The sequence below is a fragment of the Anoplopoma fimbria genome, chromosome 24 (assembly GCF_027596085.1).
Source record: "Anoplopoma fimbria isolate UVic2021 breed Golden Eagle Sablefish chromosome 24, Afim_UVic_2022, whole genome shotgun sequence".
NCBI lineage: Eukaryota > Metazoa > Chordata > Actinopteri > Perciformes > Anoplopomatidae > Anoplopoma > Anoplopoma fimbria.
In genome coordinates this window covers 12,138,872-12,157,533 of record NC_072472.1, presented here as the reverse complement: position 1 = coordinate 12,157,533, position 18,662 = coordinate 12,138,872, and the positions used below count along the sequence as shown (strand labels likewise).

Below are 18,662 nucleotides of genomic sequence, written 5' to 3'. Positions count from 1 at the left end.
TGCTTGGCTGGGGCCTGACAATAAATTAAAGCACATGTGAGCACATGGAACATTGTGTTCTTTCTATGTGCTTTCAGGAGGCACAATGATGCTACAAGACCAAAGAAAACACAATCAATTCCTGTAGCAAACCAGACCCTGGTGACAGACCGGCACATCAGAGAACCATAAGTGCAAGACTAAGGGACACTTTTTTCAGACTTGTTGCTTTAGGGAGCTAATTATCCTCTATAAGCACAACCCAATCAATTTGTTTTTTTAAATCATTAATGTGCTTGTTTGACAAATTGTACTTCGAGATCTGTGAAGTTTATCATAAATATGAAGCTCAAGGATCACAACCACCCAGATGAGGGGAACAAGACCAGAGTGATCAGGATATGCTCATGCGGTTTGGGTAATATCAATGTATCCTGCATGCTTTGTAGAGGCAGAGGCATATAGCCTGCACCACCTTGGCCTCGACAGTTGTACTGCTCACAGCTGGTCAGCAGGTGTCAGCCTCACTACCTGAATGCAGAGAACGACTCAAAGCCTCAGGCTGAAAGATGGAGGGATGTAGCTGCTGTGCTGGGTGGACAGCATGAGCTCGATCAAATTCAGCCCAAGTAGGATTATGTTCAGACAAGATTACTACTTATAAAGGGTTTGTAAACTGTACGGATTACTGTGATCATGGTCAATAAATCGTCTACTTACTATATACTTACTATAGAACAGTTAAAAGAGAACAGCTTTGTCCTCTGGCAGCTGCTTTATCCTACAGCAGGACACTTTCTGTTAAAAAACTGTAAAGAATGTGGGCCAAAATGAATGTATGGATTTTCTTGTTGGCTTTAGTGTAAAACCTACAAGTTTTCTTTTATTCATTTATCTGCAGTGTCACCAAATAGCCCACAGAAGATAAACACCAGACAGAGGGATTTTTTTCACATCCTGGAAGCCAAAGTTGTTCTTACTGATGTATAATCATTACCATAGGACTTATTAACCATTAAGCCACTAATTGGTGTTTAAGGTGTTTTATCAGAATGTGGTGGGGGGAAAAAATGATGATTTATGATTCAAAACTAAACAATTAGATTTCGATTTTCAGACACCAGCTGACTAAAACGTTCATCACCTCTGGAAAGTTGTCATCCAATTCAGACGCCCCCATGGTACCTGAGTCTGCATTTTGGCATAAGTGGATCAATTTCTTTAATTTCCCAGGAGTAGCAATTTCAATAACATTTTTACAATAATTACCGCGAGAACACTGAGTGTTTATTACCCCTGTGCTGTGATACGACAGGAGGCGGTAACACCGTGGTCTCTCTCTTGGCTGAATGGGCCAACTGTCTTCCTTTGCAGGGTTTCATAAGCGCTGCTGCCCCAAAGCACACGGCTATTACGCGCTTGCATGGAAGAGTCAACGGAGGTTTGTCCACTTGCTCCTCTTGAACCAACATCCGCTAAAACCACCCAGCACTGCGGGACACGGAGCCATCAGCTGAACATGACGCAGACTTTGGTGCTGTTTGCGAGTTGTTTGTTGTTATTCCTTTCCTCCGGCGCGGAAGGGAAGCGCGGCAGGGAGAGAGTTTACTATGTGGGGATCATTGAGGACTACTGGGATTACGCACCAAGTGGGAAAAACCTGCTTAACGGACAAGACATCAAAGATGATATGTGAGTTGGGATGCAGTCAAGTTATTTAGAAACAAACAAATATTTAAGTTACAGATTGTGAGGGACTTAAATATCCAAATTCTCACATGGGGTGTTGAGTTTCATCACACCACCAGTACTGTTCTTTTATTTTTTACATAGATTTTAAGGTTACTGTGCTTTAGGAATAGACAGAAAAATGTGCAATGAGAATGTTCAAGTGTGGAATATTTGTGTCTGAATATTTCCCAATTAATGTATTTTGCAGTTTTAGATTTTGACACTCCTAAAAAATAGGAGGAGAGTTTTAGATGGATAATCAAGCTTATAAATACCCTGACAGGTATCTGACTCATTCACTTCTTCTAAGATAGCTAAATACCTGACAGACATCTGAGTTGATCTATTATTATTAGACAGATGAACAGCTGACAGCTTCTTGACTTTAACTTAACTTTGACTGTCGCTTGTACCCTTGCACAATTTCGGAATCTGAGTTATATACTCTATCAGCCAGCCAACTTACCCAACAATCATTAACAATGTCAAATACACACAAGTGCAGCAGAATCATTGGTTCGACTCAAACCAAGCTATCTCAGCATACATTGATCAATATTTACTATATTATCCGGATACCGTTATGGCTATTTGTTCTGCCTACTTGACTTATTATTAAATCCATAGGCGGATCATTTCTACTAAAGATACTTCATTCATTTGGTGGCTCTCATATGTAGCCCTTCATTAAAAAATCTAATATCAGTCAAAGGAAAACCAAGATGTGATGTTTTTTTACTACAACCTGATGCAGTGAAATTAAATTTTGATAACAAAGGTACATACAGTAGAATGCAACATAGAGATGATTATCTCAAAACTCATCAATGCTAAAAGAAGCACGCATACATAATCATCAAAAATAGCTTTGTGTAGCCCCCACATTAGCAATAAATTGTTCCGACCAGGTGCTTCTTTATCATAAGGTTGTCAGTACAACTCATTTGTAAATCAAGTCAACATAATTCCTTCCATCCTCCCTGTTGCTTTGGTTATGGACTGGATATACAGAAGCAAAACTGCCTGCCACAGCTCCAGTAACACATTATTAGCCCTCAAAAACGTGTAATCACAATAATGACAAGGCTAATTGTTGGAGAACTGCAACCAGGGGCAATTCGTTCTGCTGCATTACATCTACATTTAAGGGATTCCTCACCTTCACGTACACTTCATAATGACATTCAATCTGCTGTCGTCAATCATGTTAAATAATCTCAAGATAAATCAGAGCCTTTTGTGAGATCGTACAGAGTGCGCTTCGATGGCATCACACTTTTTGCCATATTGGCACTTTGCTCCTTTTTAATAGTTATTCTGCTTTTTGCATAATTACATGGAGTTGTTTGTTAGGCTACAGTCACACAGTCAGTGTCTTGGCAATAATTAGGCAGCCGCGCTGTTGTCATGGTGGTTTCATGGTGTTTGCACAAGTGGATGTTGTGCTACTCTCACTTGTTTTTATAGACAGAATGTTTGTATTATTTATTTATGCTTCTTTTTCGCAAATAAATTCATGTCACATTACAAGGAGATAAAACGGCATGTCTGTGTAATCCTGTACTCTACAATAGCCTGACCCTGACCTGAAGAAATGGCCAACAAATCATGATAAGTGGCTGTCTCTTTCTGTTCTTCCTCCTACACACTCTCTTCCTGCTGTTTAACTTCTCTGTCTCCACTTTTGTCTCAGGCATGCATCTATATTCCTGAGAAGAGGACCCCACTATATTGGCAGTGTTTATAAGAAGGCCATGTTCAGACAGTATACAGACGCCACGTACAGCCGCCTGGCCCCCCGACCGCCCTGGTTGGGCTTCCTGGGGCCGATACTGCGAGCTGAGGTGGATGAAGTTATCGTGGTCCACCTGAAGAACTTTGCAACCAGGAACTACTCTATGCATCCTCATGGAGTTTTCTATGAGAAGCATACAGAGGGTATAGTGCTACTTAATACCAACCCTGCATGTAGAGATACACTTCACATGCAGAATCAATTGTGATATAACTCAGACAGAAGAATCACCTGGTCATACAAACTGATACCTAGTAGTTGCTGATATAATAAGAATACTTCTAATATTTAATATTGAATAATATACTTAATGGATTTCCTTCTAAAATGAATAGCAGTTTTTCAGTTTGTGTATCAACAGTTTACAACTTATTATGTTATAATGACCAATGGTAATACAGATATCTGAAGAATTAAGTCTGACTGTTCACAAAGGTGCTGATTCACTCAACAAGCGACAATGCTCTGCTAAATCAGTTAAAGTATTTTATTGAGTGCATGGCTTATTTCTCCTGTAAATAAGGAGACATAAGCTGTGCAGGAGACATTATCAAGAGGTTTGAATCATTGGACGGACTTCAAAGTTTGGGCCGTACTGTACTTCAGAACAGCTGGCTCAATGATGTACGTTGTCATTGCATCATATTTAGATAAATGTTTCTGTCCAAGGGAAAAAATATGTTCAGATGTTTTACCCCCTAAGCTTTGTGTAATGGTACAAAGACTGTCTCTGACAAACATATGCTGACAGACTGATAAGATAAAATGACTAGCACATTTGAAACAGACTAAATGAGTCCAATAAGGGCAGTGTGAGAGTACAAAAAGTGACTCAGCACAGTTTAAATAACTGGGTGACTAATACGGTATTAATGTCTAAGTGTACGTAATCTGAACTTTGCAAGTCTTTGTTATGCAACAGGGCCCCTTCCCCCGCTCATCAGGGGATCCTGGAATTTCCAGAGACAGACGGGAACTGAAACTTATATTTTCTTTTCCCTCTTAACACAGATGAATGAACTGCTTTATTAAGCATTAACATCAATCTGTCAACAAGTCATAAAGAACATCTCTGTAAAGTGAGAACTTATTTTAATAAACAGCAAATTGGGCAGGAAGGGAGCAAGATGATGGGATAGAGGAAGAGGGGTGTAGTATCAACACATCAAGACATAAAACTGGTTAAATAATTCAGCTAGTTGTGTGTTAAACCATGTCATGTGATGGGTACAGATTAGTACAGAGGTCAGTTTATCCGTGACATTTATCACCAAGACTGAGGTCATTTATGTGCTCATAGATCACTTATACATGTAAAGGCTGAAAGTTTAACAGAGATAAGACCAAAGAGGAAATGAATATGACCTGGACTTGGGGAACCTCCATTGAAGAATGTGCTTATCAAACTTTTTTGAGATTGAATGATTGAATTCATGCATATTATGTTTTACATCATATTTGCGTTTTTAAAAAGTGAAATCAAAGAAATGTGCTTGTTAAGACCATAGCAGTGCTTTCTACTGACATAAAGTGAAAACATAGAGGCTCAACTGCTCTCCACACTTCAGAGGAAACTGAATAGTCTCAGCATAAACATCTTGTATTTGTCTACCAGGGGCGCTCTATCCAGATGGGACATCAAACAAGCTGAAGGAGGACGACTCTGTACCTCCCGGGGGCAGATACACTTACCGCTGGGAGGTCAAACCAGAATTTGCCCCCACAGATGACGATGCCAACTGCCTGACGTGGGTCTACCACTCTCACTTGGATGCCCCCAAGGAAATCGCCTCAGGACTTATCGGGGCTCTGCTCACCTGCAAGAAAGGTATGAATATATGTGACTAGGTGCTATTTAATCTTACTGATTTTACATCATGAGTAATGTTTTTCCATCATGTGTCTGTATATTGTCTGTTTGATTTGTATACCAAATGTAATTCATTTTTAAGTTCCTTAATCATAGCTACAGTCACCAAAGGCCTCTTCACAACAATGCTTAAAAAGTAAATTACACTAATGCTCCGTATTCTTAAACCCTTAATGACTACAATGAAAAAATGCCAACAAAAGAAAGCTTTATAAGAATATAAATATGGCGGGAGACCACAGGGGGAATTCCCCACAATCACAACCCATTATACATCCAATGAATGCTGAGATTATGGAAAACAAAGATTAAATGTTCCTTTATCTGTGCTTGTCTTCATAAATATTTAACATATTCATCCTGCATCTTCCTCTATGTCTCATATTGCCCAATGAGCGCAGGAATGTTAAAGGAGACCCACAATCCAGTCCGGGGTCAGGCAAAGCTAGAGTCTTTTGTAGAGTCGGCCCGATATGATGTGGACCAGGATGTCTTCCTGATGTTCAACGTGGTGGATGAAAACCTGAGTTGGTACCTGGAGGACAACATTCAGAACTGTTCTGATCCAGCCGGGGTTGACCAGGACGACCCAGATTTTGTGGAGTCAAACCTGATGCACGGTGAGAGAGATCTTTCTCAGATTTTATTGATAATAAAAAAGACTACACACAAATAGAGTTGGTTGAAAACAAAAGTATTATTTATTGTAACGTGAAGTTTTTTACTAATTCTAAAAAGTTATCTCAGTTTTCTTCCTTTACCACCTCCCCTGCATCCCGTTGCCACTACATTCTTTAATTGACTATGTTATAAGAGCTACTAATCACTTTAAATTCCTTTTACAAAGTGCATAAAGGAAGGTTTAAAGGCTAAGTCTGTTCTCTTTGTCCTTTCCTCTAACCTTTGTCTGGGTTTTTCTCTGTGTGACAGCTATTAATGGCTACATGTTTGGTAACCTGCCCGGAATCAAGTTATGCCAGCACCGTGCAGTGGCCTGGCATTTGTTTGGCATGGGTAACGAGGTGGACATTCATTCTGCCTTTTTCCACGGGAATACACTACTGGACCGCGGCCACCGCACTGACGTCCTCAGCCTGTTCCCTGCCACGTTCGCTACAGCTGGGATGGTCCCGAAAGCAACGGGAAAGTGGTTGCTGTCCTGCCAGGTCAATGACCACTTGCAGGGTAGGGCATCCGACCTTTAACCTCTGTGTGACCTTTGACCTCTCTGCTCAGAGTTGTGCAGAGTTGATGACGGTGGGAAATTTTTGTGAGGTACACCTCTATAATCTTGTCAAAGTGATGTCACAATCTTCCCTCAGTGGAGCTTGTATTTATACTCTAAACACGTCAGGACTTGCACTTTAAGGCTGTCTAAAGTCCACTGAACTAAGAACTGAATGAGCCATACTTGCTTAGCATTATAGATACCTTGTAAATAATGCTTACACTTGTGAAATTCCTTTCCTTTGTATCATACCAGGCTTACCATAATAGATTATTTGTGTCTCTGGGACTTTAAAAACATACACAAATGTATAAACTATAGAAATCACACCTTAGGTCGTTTCACAGGTTTTGTGTGCTGTCATTGTCTGATGTGCTAAAGGACAAGATAAGCAACTAATCCGATAACTGAACCCTGGGCTTTTTTTTCCTTTTTTTCGGACCCCTTAGACGCTCTCTCTCTTTTTATCTTTTCCAGCTGGGATGCAGGCTTTTTATGAAGTGAAGGCATGTGGCAGTAAAGCCGGCTCTACAGTGTTGGGTGGCGTTGTGAGGAACTACTACCTGGCAGCAAAGAAAGTCCAGTGGAGCTATGGTCCCTCAGGAAGGGATCTGATTAATAATGTTTCCCTCACTGAGGCCAACAGGTGAGCAGACACCTTATTTTTTTAGGAGTTTCATACTGCTGCGTCCAACCTAATCTATGGTAACAGCTATGTGATGCAAAACCCTACTGATGTTTGTACCAAACACAGTGAGATGTGCACACGTGGTTTCATACCAGCTTTCTCCCAACTATTTTGCTTATCAGGGATTAGGGCCATTTGGTTCATTTACATCATACAATTAGCCCAACATATAATTTGTACTGCATAAAGTTTTTACCAAAGATGTACAGTTGTATAGACAATCTTGTTGTTTTGTTTCAATAGTGCCTTGGATCCTTAAGTTTGCATTTTCTAAACAAACTGAAAATATGTCTTCATTTTTTGTAAAGATACTTGCTAGTTACAGTATATGAAATGTTAAGATATCGATCAAATGTCTCTCAGTACTTAACATAGAATGTTTTATAGCCAGGCTAATATGTATCAGCCATTTTTTGCATCTAGAGAGTACAACCTCAGTAGTTTTGGATTACTGAAGCCCTACTGTGCGTTTGGCCTCTGCTCTGGGTTGATTTTACGTGAACTGGTCGCTCCTGTGGTGAAGCAGTTATGTGGCATCTAGAGTAAACAATGCAGATTTTGATGCAGTGACAGTGTTATTGTGTCTCTGTTATTGTTCCTGACCCGACACAGTGACCCCTCCCCCCTCCCCTGACTGGTCAGCTTTCTTTTGTCAAAGGAAATTACACATCACTTCTTCATTCATTACTAATTCTAAAAAGTTATCTCAGTTTTCTTCCTTTACTACCTCCCCTGCATCCCGTTGCCACTACATTCTTTAATTGACTATGTTATAAGAGCTACTAATCACTTTAAATTCCTTTTACAAAGTGCATAAAAGAAGGTTTAAAGGCTAAGTCTGTTCTCTTTGTCCTTTCCTCTAACCTTTGTCTGGGTTTTTCTCTGTGTGACAGCTATTAATGGCTACATATTTGGTAACCTGCCTGGATGCCAGCACCGTGCAGTGGCCTGGCATTTGTTTGGCATGGGTAACAAGCCTTTTTCCACGGGAATACACTACATTCCTGAACCCGAACAACACGTCCTCTGTGGAAGAGGCAGAGTCTGAAGACTCAGGGGAAGACTCGTCCATATGCCTGGCGGAGGTCGTTGAGGTAGTTAAAAAGCTCTTCAGCGGCAAAGCGCCAGGAGTGGATGAGATTCGACCGGAGATGCTAAAGGCTCTGGACATTGTTGGGCTGTCTTGGTTGACACGTCTCTTCACTGTCGCGTGGAAGTCGGGTACAGTGCCTGTGGAGTGGCAGACCGGGGTGGTGGTTCCCATTTTCAAAAAGGGGGACCGGAGAGTGTGCTCCAATTATAGGGGTATCACACTGCTCAGCCTCCCCGGGAAAGTTTACTCCAGGGTGCTGGAAAGGAGGCTCCGTCCGATTGTTGAACCTCGGATTCAGGAGGAGCACTGCGGATTCCGTCCGGGACGTGGAACAGCAGACCAGCTCTTTACCCTTGCAGGTCTGTTGGAGGGGGCATGGGAGTTTGCTCATCCAGTCTACATGTGTTTTGTGGACTTGGAGAAGGCCTTCGACCGTGTCCCTCGGGGAGTCCTGTGGGGGGTACTGCGGGAATATGGGGTACCTGGTTCGTTACTACGAGCCATTCGGTCCTTGTATGACCAAAGTGAGAGCTGTGTCCGGATACTCGGCACAAAGTCGAGCTTGTTCCCAGTGCGTGTTGGCCTCCGCCAGGGCTGCCCATTGTCACCAATCCTGTTTGTGATTTTCATGGACAGGATTTCAAGGCGCAGCCGGGGGAGGAGAGTTTCCGGCTTGGGGACCTCAGAATCGCATCCCTGCTTTTTGCAGATGATGTGGTTCTGTTGGCTTCATCAGAACGTGACCTTCAGCACGCACTGGGGCGGTTCACAGCCGAGTGTGAAGCGGTCGGGATGAGAGTCAGTACCTCCAAGTCTGAGGCCATGGTTCTCTTCCGGAAAACGGTGGATTGCACCCTCTGGGTTGTGTGAGGGTAAAATGGAGCGGGAGATGGACAGGCGGTTCGGTGCAGCGTCAGCAGTGATGCGGGCGTTGTACTGGACCGTTGTGGTGAAGAAGGAGCTGAGCCGTAAGGCAAAGCTCTCGATTTACCAGTCCATCTACGTTCCAACCCTCACCTATGGTCATGAGCTTTGGGTAGTGACCGAAAGAATGAGATCGCGAATACAAGCGGCCGAAATGAGCTTCCTTCGTAGGGTGGCTGGGCTCAGCCTTAGAGATAGGGTGAGGAGCTCAGACATCCGGAGGGAGCTCGGTGTAGAGCCGCTGCTCCTTCGCGTCGAAAGGGGCCAGCTGAGGTGGCTCGGGCATCTGATCAGGATGCCTCCTGGACGCCTCCCTTTAGAGGTTTTCCAGGCACGTCCAACTGGTAAGAGGCCCCGGGGTAGACCCAGAACACGCTGGAGAGATTATATATCTCGTCTGGCCTGGGAACGCCTCGGGGTTCCCCAGGAGGAGCTGGAAAGTGTTGCTGGGGAGAAGGATGTCTGGAGGACCCTCCTTAGCTTGCTGCCCCCGCGACCCGGCCCCGGATAAGCGGAAGGAAATATTGCATAACAGTTGTTCTCTCTTCTGTTGACTTACAATTCATATCCTTCCTCCCCATGCCCACCCCTTCCTTTCATAGTGCTCCTGAGGTGTTTTTTGGTAGAGATGATGGAAGGATCGGAGGTGACTACCTGAAAGTGATATACGTAGAGTACACAGACCATACCTTCAACGTCACAAAGCCACTAACCCCTTATTCTGAACACTTAGGAATCTTAGGTAAGTCCTCCCCTTTTTCACCAAAACATTTCATACTCCCTCTTTTGTATCTTTCTGGTACACTTTTGTCTTGTCTTACTCCTGAGTTCTCTTGTCTGGTTATAATGGTTTTGTATTTGTCCAGGTCCAGTCCTGAGGGCAGAGGAAGGAGACACTCTCAGAGTGACATTCCTGAATGAAGCTGATAGAAACTATAGCATACAGCCTCATGGAGTGCACTATGATAAACACTTCCAGGGAATCAGTTATGAGGACGGTGAGGAAGCAACCATTTGCATTGCAATCATTAAAATTGTTTGATTTACTAGGGTGGTAAAAAGGGGAGAGGATTTACTAAACTGTAGTCTATAAACAGGAGCTATAGCCGTTTTTTGACATTTCATCTTGACAGAGGTATTTTTTGGCATGAATTTTGCTTCTTGACTGAAGGAAATTTCCCTGTCTGTCTGTGCTTTTAATGTTGGCTAGACTAGTGAATTAATTTTATTTGAACAAAGACTAAAAGTTCAAATGATAATTGCGGCTAAGAAACATTTCCTTTTCTGTATGAATTAATGCAGGAGGTTTAGCATGAAGGGATGAGAATATCTGCAGTGCACGTCAACCAAAGAAAAAAAAGTCATGTATGGACTGTTTTTCAATAGAATGAGTTTGTATTTCTGAAAAAAACTAAAATTAAAAATAGAAAAAACTGTCTCCATAGAGTTTTACTGAAGAAAGCCTGTTTCAAACAAACAGTTAGTTATTTGTGTGTAATACTGTAGGTGTTGACAAGCCAGGCGCCCACGTTGGTCCAGGGGAGAACTTCACCTACATCTGGCAGGTGCTAGAAGGTCCATCTCCATCTGATTCTCCCTGTATCCCCTACCTGTACTTCTCTGCCACTGACCCCGCCTTGGACACCAACTCTGGATTAGTGGGACCTCTGCTCGTGTGCAAGAAGGGAGCGCTGGGAGAGAACGGACTCCAGGTGCTGCTCTATTATCCATTCACACCATTTCTCTCACAGAGAAATGCAAGAAATAATCTTTTCAGCACTATTGGGCACTATAAGATGAGAAAAAACTACACTGTGCTGAAGATAATATAGTTAATTGTAACAACAAAACGGTTCACATCTTTGATTGGCAGGCATTTACATTTAAAACAATGTAATATATTTTTTTATTTATGCTGTAATTGGCAATTGCAATGCAACCCTGCAATGTACGTCCTCACTGTTACTTTGTGTACCTTTTTTTTTTTACAGAAAGGTCTGGATAAGGAGTTCTTCCTTCTGTTTTCTGTCATGGATGAAAACCAGAGCTGGTATTTGGACGAGAATATAGAGATGTTTGGCAGCAACAGGACGAATCAAGAAGACGAGGACTTTGAGGAGAGCAATTTGATGCATGGTAATCATTGTCTTTGGCAAAGAGTGTGGGGTTTTACCTCCCTGCGTGTATTTAATTCAAATATTATTTGATTGATACTGATTATAATTCCATACCATGAATACAATATTTGAGTGATATTTCTGGTATTTCTTAAGTATGTTCATACCTGTCTCTGTATTTTTCTGTTTAAATCTACCCTTTGATATCAGCTGTAAACGGACGCATGTATGGGAACCTTCATGGACTGGAGATGTGTGCCGGGGACAAAGTTAGGTGGTACACCTTTGGGCTAGGTACAGAGGTGGACATCCATGGTGTTTATTTCGAGGGGAACACCTTCAAGAAGCAGAGCACAACACGCGACACTGTCAGCCTGTTCCCTCACACCACTGCTACTGCCTTAATGCAGCCAAGCAATCCTGGTTAGTCATATTACATAAAGACACACACACACACACACACACACACACACACACACACACACACACACACACACACACACACACACACACACACACACACACACACCACAAAGACCCACACACACAAGCACACACTGCTGCCACTCAGCAACCACATCCCTTTCCTCACACACATTGTCAGCATTCATCCATAAATTTGGTTTTGTTTGACAGACAGATATTTTCTTTATAAACATGCTTAGATAACTTTGTGTGAGTGTTTTCCTGTTGAATGTTAAAACTCCCAGCAGGAGACATCAATAACTACAATACAATAAGGAAATGTCAAAACTATCTGCAGTATTTACATTATTTACAGAATTATAATTGAGGGCTTCGTCCCAGGCCACTTCAAAGTAAATTCCACAGTACTTTTTAAAGCTAGACAAGCCTACTTAAAGTTATTCAGGTTTTGTTTTACTTATTAGATGTACATACAGAGTTTTTTTAGTTTTAGAATATATACATACAATTTCACAAAATCACTGACAAAATAATGCAAATACAGTTTAATTTAAGAGGTGATGTGGTATAGAGGACTGTTGTTCTGTCACAACCTCAAATACAAACAAAAAATTTACGTATGCTATTAAGATGGTTAACTCTACAATAAGAAGAGTATGGATTCCTCAAATTACAAATACCAACAAAGATAATGTGATAAAAAATCTGCTTTAAATAATAATAATAATATATAATAATAATTTGTGTCTGGTATGTTTCCCCTCTAAAAGGTTAAATTAAGAAATTCACATTAAAAACAAAAAGACATCTTCACTTCACTCTACCAATATGCAAATCTGTTTCAATTTTAACTCAGCACATATATCATTCTGCACAGTGTTGCTTAAACAATAATAACAATAACCAAAACCCGTTTTTGAGTTGATGGGGAAATTGCACAGATAGCTCAAAGCATGCTTACTTAACATGCAGACATTTGCAACAAATTGCAAAGCAGTAAATGGGAAGTACATATCTACCAGTGTTCCAGCGGCAAATGTCTGCATTCTAAGTAAAGCCACAAACATAATCACTCATGTGTCCAAATGCCTAACCTCTTCTCACCCCCTGTCAGGCCTGTACGAGGTGAGCTGCAGAGTAACAGACCACTTCTCGGCTGGCATGAGGCAGCAGTACAGAGTGAACTTTTGCCCACAACACAAATTGAAGCTCACGCGCTCAGGAGGGCCGACCAAGATTGTACAATATTTTATTAGTGCTGAAGAAATAGAGTGGGACTACTCACCTGAAAGAGACTGGGAGCTGGAGAAACACCATGCCAAACCAGAGGACAGGTCAGTAAGATAATTGTAGGATGATGTACTTCTGTGTCTGAGCCGGAGGCTGTGATTAGAGGTGTAACTTATTACTGTTTGTTAATGGAAGCAAATTGGTACATGTCTCCCAGTCCAGGCAATATATTTGTGGGGAAAGGACCAAAGAGTATCGGCTCGCGCTATAAGAAGGTGGTTTATAGAGAATACACTGATGACACCTTCAGAGTTAAGAAGGAACGACAGGCCAACCAACAACACTTGGAAATTATGGGTAAACTTTGTGTTCTTTTTTTTCTTTTTTTTACCAAAAAAGGATTGAAGATTATTTATTTCTATTTGTTTTGTTGTTGCTGTTGTTGTTGTTAAAATTCCAATAACCAATTATTCTTCCTTTATTACTTTTTGATATTATTTGTCTCTCAGTTATTGTATGTATACCATGGCTTCATTGAAAATTAGCATTCTCCCTCTAAATTTTATTTTCAGAAGTTTAAAAATAAAATTGATTAAAAATAACTGTAACAAATACATGTCTTTCTCCGCTGTAGGTCCATTAATCAAAGCAGAGGTAGGAGAGCAGATTGTGATCACCTTTAAGAACAAAGCCAGCCGTCCATACTCGATTAGCGCACATGGAGTGAAGGCCAGCGGCGCTCACATTCCTGTCAAACCTGGTGAGAATCTAATTTGGAGAAATATTTAAAATGTATAATGTTGCTTTCTAACAAAAGCTTTCATGTTCTTTTAACTCCAGGACACATACTCGAGCTGACGTGGGATGTTCCTGAAAGCTCTGGTCCAGGAGTCTCAGATCCTAACTGCATCTCTTATGCCTACTACTCCAATGTTAATTTCATTAAGGTACATATTCCCTGTATACAGTCACAGTCACATGGAAGCACATTAATCACAGTGTTGCTGTAAAAAAGTATGAATTGAATGGGCATGTTTAGGTAGAAGTTGAAGTGTGGATGATTATGACGGAGTGGGTTCATTTGTTCATGTTCAGGATCTGTACAGTGGTCTCCTGGGGCCTCTGGTGATATGCAGGCTCGGGACTCTGCAGCGTGGTGAGGGGCCCGACAGACAGAGAGTTGACGTGGAGAAGGAGTTTGCTCTGCTCTTTATGGTGCATGATGAAAACCAGTCCTGGTACTTGGAAGACAACATCAGAACATACCTCAGCGTCGACCCGGATACCTTAATTTCAGACGAAGACTTCGTGGAGAGTAACATGATGCACGGTGAGAGATAAGAAGAGAGGAGGCGGGAGTCTCGGAGGTTAAAAGTGTCTTTATTCATGAAAGAAATGTATTGATCCTCGTGAGAAAACTGGGGTCATCCCAGCAGGAAAAGGACTAGGGTGGAATTAAACATAAAAAAGGGAATGGAGAATACAGTGCTGAACTGACAGTAAAACCATTGATATTTTTATACCTTATCTTTATTGTTCTAAAGGGGACAAATGCTTAAACCCTAGCGCACATAAAACAATTTACATCCTTTAACCTAACATCTAGATATGCCAAACCAAGGCTGTTTATTGCTTAGCACTCAAACCTCTCAAAAGTCAAACCAGCAGAGCATACTGCTCCGCCTCAGCTCACAGAAACAGATATAGTAAATCAAAGTTGAACTAAATTAAATCCAATATTACAATTTGCCTTTGATAATTGTTACAAAGATCCAATACGTTTTATTAATGTTGTCATCAGAGTAAGTCCCACTTGTGTCTGCATGCCTCTGTCTGATTCTATATGTGATGAGTGTGTGGTAATCTCTATTTGTGAATGTCTCTCTTGAAGGGATCAATGGTAAACTTTATGGTAACCTCCATGGACTGGTGATGATCTGGGGCCAAAAAGTTGACTGGTATCTTCTGGGCATGGGCAACGAAGTGGACATGCACACCGTTCACTTCCACGCTGAGACTTTTACCTATAAGGTAACCCTGAAGGCAATGATATTGATATATATACAGAAAATACAGATCTTACAAATGTCCCATCGTTCCATATTCATGCAGTGTGGAACGTGTCTGTTTGAATTCAGTCAGATAATGAAATTCTGATATCGGGTGTTGTCCTCCTTGGAATGAAGAGCTCTACACCCCCGCAGAAAGTCTCTCTGCTCAGTTGGCGCTTATTTCTTTTTCTCTGTTCCCCTCTGTTGTATTGTTTGTGCTGGGTGTGTAAGACGGACCACGTGCACCGTGCAGACGTCTGTGATCTCTTCCCCGGGGTTTTCCAGACTGTGGAGATGGTCGCTGGAAACCCTGGGACTTGGTTGCTCCACTGTCACGTCACTGACCACATGCATGCCGGCATGGAGACCACTTTCACCATCATAGGTGTGTATGCATGTGTCGTGTTTGTGTAAATGATATATGCGTCAGTCTCACACACATTTGCATGTGTGTTAACTTGACGTCAGTATGTGTATGAATCTGATCATTCCTTGAAGAGGGTTTGTCTAACGACTCACTTTTCTATCTTTGTTTTATTGCATTTCTCCCTGCAGGCAGACATTGTTTTCCATTCATTTATGCATAAAATAACAATTAGTTAGATAACTTTTAATTTGCTTAAATTGTGTAATCCATCACGTCTGCATTAGTTTTGGTCAATGTTACATTATTATTGCTTTGTAATGTGGTTTAAGCAATACCTGGCTTCAGGAAGTCTGCACTGCATTACCCTTACACAAATAATGTACTAATGTCTACTGTTATACTGGTAAAAATGATTGATGAATTGCTAGTAAAACTGCATAAATATAATAGATTATTAGTTTAAAAAAGTGTGCTAATAGATGTACACGTCATATAGAAATGAACAGAAAGAAATCGATGAGTCAAACTGATTCACAGCAGAATGGTTTGTAGAATTGTTAGTTGTGATAACATGAGTTTTAAAAAATGTTAAAAATGCATAAACATGCTCCTTTAAGACTAGGTCTATTCAAGGCTGTAGCATACCATTCATTTCTGTAGTCTAGTTCAACACAGGTCAAAGTGTGACAGCAGTTATTGGACTTTCTTTGATTCTGCTGTGATGTAATGGATGTGGAATGTTTTGTCAAATGTTATCTATGTTTGGCAATCTTGTAAGAATTTCAGTGCAGCATATAAATTCTTGAAGATATAAACTTTGATAAGCATGAAATGAATTGTATTAGTGCTTCCAGGCCAGTATAGGTGAGGATTAGAGAGTTGTGGGTAATCCTGTAACACTGTATACATCACTAAATAAGAAACTTGTCTAATGACTCACTTTTCTATCTTTGTCAATTCCAGAAAAGCCCTCACATGGTAAGATCTGTTTTTTTCTTTAACCAACACTTCACAGTGTACAACCCGGGTCAAAAAGTGCCATATCAGTACTGTGTTGACATTTGAAATGTATTTTTCACTCTTTAGCAACCTTAACACACCATTATTTTCAATTAAAACTAGATTTAAAGTCAATAAAATTCAAATGTATAAATGTTAAACATTTGCAGGGAGATCTTGATTGTTTTATTGCATTTCTCCCTGCAGGCAGACATTGTTTTCCATTCATTTATGTATAAAATAACAATTAGTTAGATAACTTTTAATTTGCTTAAATTGTGTAATCCATCACGTCTGCATTAGTTTTGGTCAATGTTACATTATTATTGCTTTGTAATGTGGTTTAAGCAATACCTGGCTTCAGGAAGTCTGCACTGCATTACCCTTACACAAATAATGTACTAATTATACTGATAAAAATGATTGATGAATTGCTAGTAAAACTGTATAAATGTAATAGATTATTAGTTAAAAAAAAGTGTGCTAATAGATGTACACGTCATATAGAAATGAACAGAAAGAAATCGATGAGTCAAACTGTAGACAAAATTCAGTACATCTAGATTTCTGTTTCACAGCAGAATGGTTTGTAGAATTGTTAGTTGTGATAACATGAGTTTTAAAAACCGTTAAAAATGCATAAACATGCTCCTTTAAGACTAGGTCTGTTCAAGGCTGTAGCATACCATTCATTTCTGTAGTCTAGTTCAACACAGGTCAAAGTGTGACAGCAGTTATTGGACTTTCTTTGTTTCTGCTGGATGTGGAATGTTTTGTCAAAATGTTATCTATGTTTGCTTAGTTTGTATTGGCTGTAGGGATATTAATCATCATTTGTGTTAGACATTCCTTTAGAGCTGTGGCAATGTTGTAAGAATTTCAGTGCAGTTGTGGGTAAACTCAAAGATATAGCAAAGACACACACAAGTTATGTTTTGATCCAGGTTGTGCATTTACATGTGACGTGTCATGGCTGTAAAGTGTTTCATCATTTACTTACCCCTCCCTTCCCGTCTCTGGCTTAATCTTACCATCTGTGTGTATTTCCTGTTGCAGCGCCAAGAACTGAAGGATCCATAAAGACACTGCTTCTCTCGCTGGCTCTTGGTCTCATGGCTGTAGGGGTTGGCCTGCAATGATGAAGGGACTCTGACCACTGCGGACATTAATGCACTGACAACAAATCCAGGGACAAAATCACTGACTGTGTTTTAAATGGAGCTCATGTATGTAAATTTCAAGCAATGATTAGACCAGTCAAAATAGAACAATGTCTGTACAATCATGTATAAAGTTGAAAATATTATTTTTTCTTCTGGCTAAAAAAGAGCATTTTTTATTTGAGAGTTTTTTCTATGTTGCCGTTTTTTCTGCCAAGTTGTACTGTGTTTGTTTTTTGCAAAGCATTGTTGTACCAATTTTTTTAATTCCAGTTAGAAATGTGCAATAAAGACATTTACTCCACCGTATTGTGATATTTGTGTCATTATTCTTTAATATGCTAGCACCGCCTACAACCACAAGGTGGCGTTAATTCTATTTTAAACAACAAGTTGTCCAGACAACAGATCAATGATAACTACATTTCTTAGTGTGTGTGGCAACTCTTTTGTAGCTTTTATGCCAACCTTTTATTTCAAGTGTCCCCATGGAGACTAGCAATGTGCAGAATTAAAAAATTGGGAGTATTTTACAGTTTATTGTGGTAGTTCAATTACACCTCAGACATCTCAATCACTTCCTGAAGATCTGTGGCATCCTGTAAAATGGTAAGTATGCGATCAGATCAATGAATCCTTTTGATAAGGAAATGCAGGAAATAAACAATGCACTAGTTGCGTTGAATGTGTGTGTTTTCTATTTAGTTTGTCAATGTCACTCAGGGTGGAATCGTCCACTTATCGCTCACAGTGTGGAATCAGCTGATCAGTTAGTGGCTGATACTCAGACAGTCGGATTGGCTAACCTAGGTGTTATTGATCAAATGCCCCATCAACCTGAATGGTTGCCAGTTTAGAAGCGAAATTGAATCCCAAACCTTTAATCTGAGATATTGATCAATGTAACAGCCCAAATGACCATATCATTGTTCATTCAGATAGAGTCACTGTTGGTCACTCAGTGACGACTTTGCATGTTGATTACAGTTTCAGCAGAATGCTCT

General features: G+C 40.6%; 1 protein-coding gene across 1 annotated transcript; it reads left to right on the top strand.

Annotated features, from left to right (window-relative positions):
• The first annotated feature begins 1,351 nt into the window (after positions 1-1,351).
• hephl1b (hephaestin-like 1b) lies at positions 1,352-17,964 on the top strand. Its single transcript, XM_054626593.1, has 20 exons — positions 1,352-1,671; positions 3,404-3,648; positions 5,121-5,333; positions 5,777-5,995; positions 6,306-6,560; positions 7,081-7,249; positions 9,911-10,050; positions 10,175-10,306; positions 10,815-11,020; positions 11,300-11,444; positions 11,636-11,848; positions 12,966-13,185; positions 13,299-13,438; positions 13,716-13,841; positions 13,922-14,028; positions 14,177-14,411; positions 14,973-15,112; positions 15,364-15,517; positions 16,463-16,477; positions 17,555-17,964. The coding sequence occupies exons 1-20, from the start codon at positions 1,403-1,405 to the stop codon at positions 17,635-17,637; spliced, it is 3,426 nt and encodes a 1,141-aa protein (XP_054482568.1). The 5' UTR covers positions 1,352-1,402; the 3' UTR covers positions 17,638-17,964.
• The last annotated feature ends 698 nt before the right edge of the window (positions 17,965-18,662 follow it).